The 3161-nt window shown below is 51.0% G+C and overlaps 1 protein-coding gene across 3 annotated transcripts in view; it reads right to left on the reverse strand.

Moving 5' to 3' along the window:
• Nucleotides 1-701: 701 nt before the first annotated feature.
• Nucleotides 702-3161, reverse strand: part of CRMP1 (collapsin response mediator protein 1) — a 100477-nt gene continuing 98017 nt past the window's right edge. For 2 of the 3 annotated variants that reach the window (XM_003800192.2, XM_012811638.2), the window contains exon 14: nucleotides 702-1792. In XM_003800192.2, the coding sequence (XP_003800240.1) occupies nucleotides 1701-1792 (92 nt within the window). In that variant the 3' untranslated portion in view covers nucleotides 702-1700. The remainder of the gene's footprint in view (nucleotides 1793-3161) is intronic. The other variant, XM_003800193.2, reaches the window with a different exon arrangement.

Here is a 3161-nt window from a genome sequence, read left to right on the forward strand (position 1 = left end):
CTGCACTTTAATAAAGGTTTCCTCCCCAGGCTGAGGGGCAGAGGAGGGAAGAACACAGTAAAACCTTTCAGGAGATGTAGGACCAGACTTCAAAGCCATCTGCCTCAGATGATGACAGAGCTCCATGGTCAGGAGCAAGGAGCTTTGCGGCAAACTGCCTGGGTTGTGGATTCAAAGCCCGGTTCTGCCACATTCTGTGTGATCTTAGACAAGACTAACCTGTGACTCAGTTTACTTATCAGGAACGTGGGGTTAATAACAGTCCCCACCTCATAGAGCATCTGCCATATACCGAGTGGGATGCAGATATTAGCCCATATTATCATCACCATCATCACTGCCACTGTTAACAATGGCAGCAAGAACCTGGCCTATTTTCTATCTTCCTTTAATGTGTATCTGGTTCACAGGAGTGAAGGGAAGAAATGTGACGTGTAGGAGACTGGACAGCACAAGGAGAAAAAGCCAAAGAAGGCTGGGCCACAGGGATGGACACAGGCTTCCACCCCTTGGCTGGCCGCCTTCCTTCTCCCCTCCGTGGGCCTCAGGGTCTGAGCCCTCTCCCTGCAGAAGTCACGGGTGGGCTCTCTCCTCCACCCACCCCCCGGATCTGCTGAGTCCTCAGGGAGCAGCCACCACCATTTGTTATCCCAGTGGGGACTGCCAGACCCCCGGCCCCAACCCAGACACCACCACTGAAATGAAAACACCCGACTCACGTCAGCGGGCAGTTTATTTTCTTTATTTTTTCACAAGCTTTGAATTCAGAAATAAGAGCCACAACAAGTTGGTTGTTAAGTAAAAATGGGGGTGATTATAAAGGAAAACTTTGTACAAAACTTTAAAAATCTGACTGCCCCGTCAACTGCCTCAGAGGGACCAGGACTCAGGCAACCCGGGAGCAGCTGTCACCCCACCAGGGTCAGTCCTGGCTGGGGATGGGGAGACCCCTTTCTTAGTGTGAACCTGGCTCAGCAAGAAGCCCAGAGCTGTCCGGAAGAGCACACACAGACCAGAAAGACAGCATGGCGAGTCACAAGTGCCACAGAGACCAGGGTTTCTGACACAGAATGTGGCTAATGCTTCTCTGCAACCAAGAGGAAGGCACCCCCTGCCATCCTGAGAACTCACAGAAGACCTCGATGGGGGCAGGGTGGGGTGGGCTTCTCTCTGGACTTGGGCAGGAGGAGCAATGAGTAAACATCTTTGCTTTGAGAGTTTTGGAACTGCCCCTGAGGGCTTGAGGTCTTGGCACCGTGTCTCCACCAGTCCTTGGCGATGTCCCCTCAGACGCACTCACAGACTTGCATACATAACTTAGTAACATGCATCAACTATCCTAGAACAGCTACAAGGGTGCAAAGGAACCACCACTCAGAGAATCACGGAGCCAGTGGAGTTAGAAGTGGAAGGAAAGGACAAGACGATGCTAAAACCCGTGGTTCACTAGGAAGGGGAAGTGAAGCACCATGCTCTGAGGTGAATTCAGCATGAACACACGACTGTGGGCAAGGAGTTTCCAAGCAAACACACCACACTAGTACCACTTCTTCCTAAATTAAAAAAAGGGGGAGAACTTCATTCAATTTCCCCCTCCCTCCATCAGTACCAACTAAAACTGCGGGTTTCAAAAACACTGACAGGAAAAGGAACGGACGTTAATCCCAGAATCCTTCACCCTAGCTCATCGCACATGGGGTTCAACCGAGGCTGGTGATGTTGGAGCGGCCACCAGGGGGTGCGACGATTCGGTGGCCGGTACGCCTGGGGTTGTTGTCATCTATCTGGGCACCTGAAAGAGACAGAGGGCCCATCATTTCTGGATCAGATCTGTTAACGTCAGTTCCACCTGCTGCTCCTGAAGGCCGTGGTGCCCTGCCCAGGCCCTACCTTTGCAGACGCTGTGCCCATCTCTGAATGCTCCCCCCTGTACCCACCTTCACTCAGGCCTCAGCACGGGACCACCTCTGGGAAGCCTCATGACCTCCATAGAGCCCACTTCTCTCCTCGGTGCCTCTCGGCCCCTAGGGCCACCCTCCTGCAGCCCTTACCACCCATGCTCTCTTCCTTATCAAATTTCCCAGCAGATCTAACCTTCCTGAGACAGGTGAGCAAACATGTACTGAACGTCTACTATGTACAGACACAGACTTGGGGCTTTAACGTCTGTTACTGCATTTAGAGCACACAACACTAATCACAAAGTGGTGTTTTTATCCCTATTGAGGCTCAGGTCATGTGTTCTGAGGACATAACCATGGGGTAGGGAAGCCTGGATTCAAGCCCACACTGGTCTGTCTCCAAAGCCCATGTTCTCATGCCCAGTGTCCCAAACTTCCAGTATTTCCTATATCACGTGCATGCCTTTGCATGTGCCTGTGAGCGGCTCAGAGCTGGATTTCCTCCCTCATAGGCAGTGGGAAGAAGCGTGTGGGGAGTGGGGAGGGTGCAGGCATTTTTGTTTTAAATCTTCAAAGCCAACCACTCATTCTAATCTTATGCATTTCCTTGCAGTTTTTAAAGGTTCAAAATTTCAGCAGTGAGCCCAGGGCCTGGCACTCAGTATTTATTAAGTGAGTGAAGAGTGAAGGATGGATAAGGCCGAGAGGTGGGAAAGAGACTCAGGTTTTGGTACAAACCATGCCTGGCATGTGGGCAATTTGGGATGAGTCACCCCTACCCCTTTGGCCTCATTTCCTTTTCCAAAAAATAAGAGGAGCACCCCAGGTGAGCCCCTTTCCACTCTGACATTGTGTGACCCATGCAGGCCGCTAGGAGTCTGGGGCACTGACTCTGCTCCCAGTGTCCCACTTGCAAACAGGCTGTCTTCCCAGTAATTCAGGAACCTCCTTATAGGCCCAGGAATCAGGAATCAGCCCCGCCACTTACTGCCTTTTCTCCTCATAACCATTCTTGCCAGTTACACATCTGTACTTTACACAAAGGAATACACTCATGCTTCATCTACATAACGCAGCCTTATACAGATATTTACAAGGACAGCTGTGAAGCTGCTGCCACTGAAAAGCACTCATGCTGCTGAGAGCCAAGGAAGTCACCTGTCAAACTGTCTCAAGGTGGCAGAGAGGACTGAGAAGTCAGCAGTGAGAACATGGAGGGGGCCCTCTAGCAGGCTTTTCATTTCTTTTTTTTTTTTTTTT

Source organism: Otolemur garnettii, unplaced genomic scaffold, assembly GCF_000181295.1.
Source record: "Otolemur garnettii isolate 467f Iridium unplaced genomic scaffold, OtoGar3 scaffold00171, whole genome shotgun sequence".
Taxonomy (NCBI): Eukaryota; Metazoa; Chordata; class Mammalia; order Primates; family Galagidae; genus Otolemur; species Otolemur garnettii.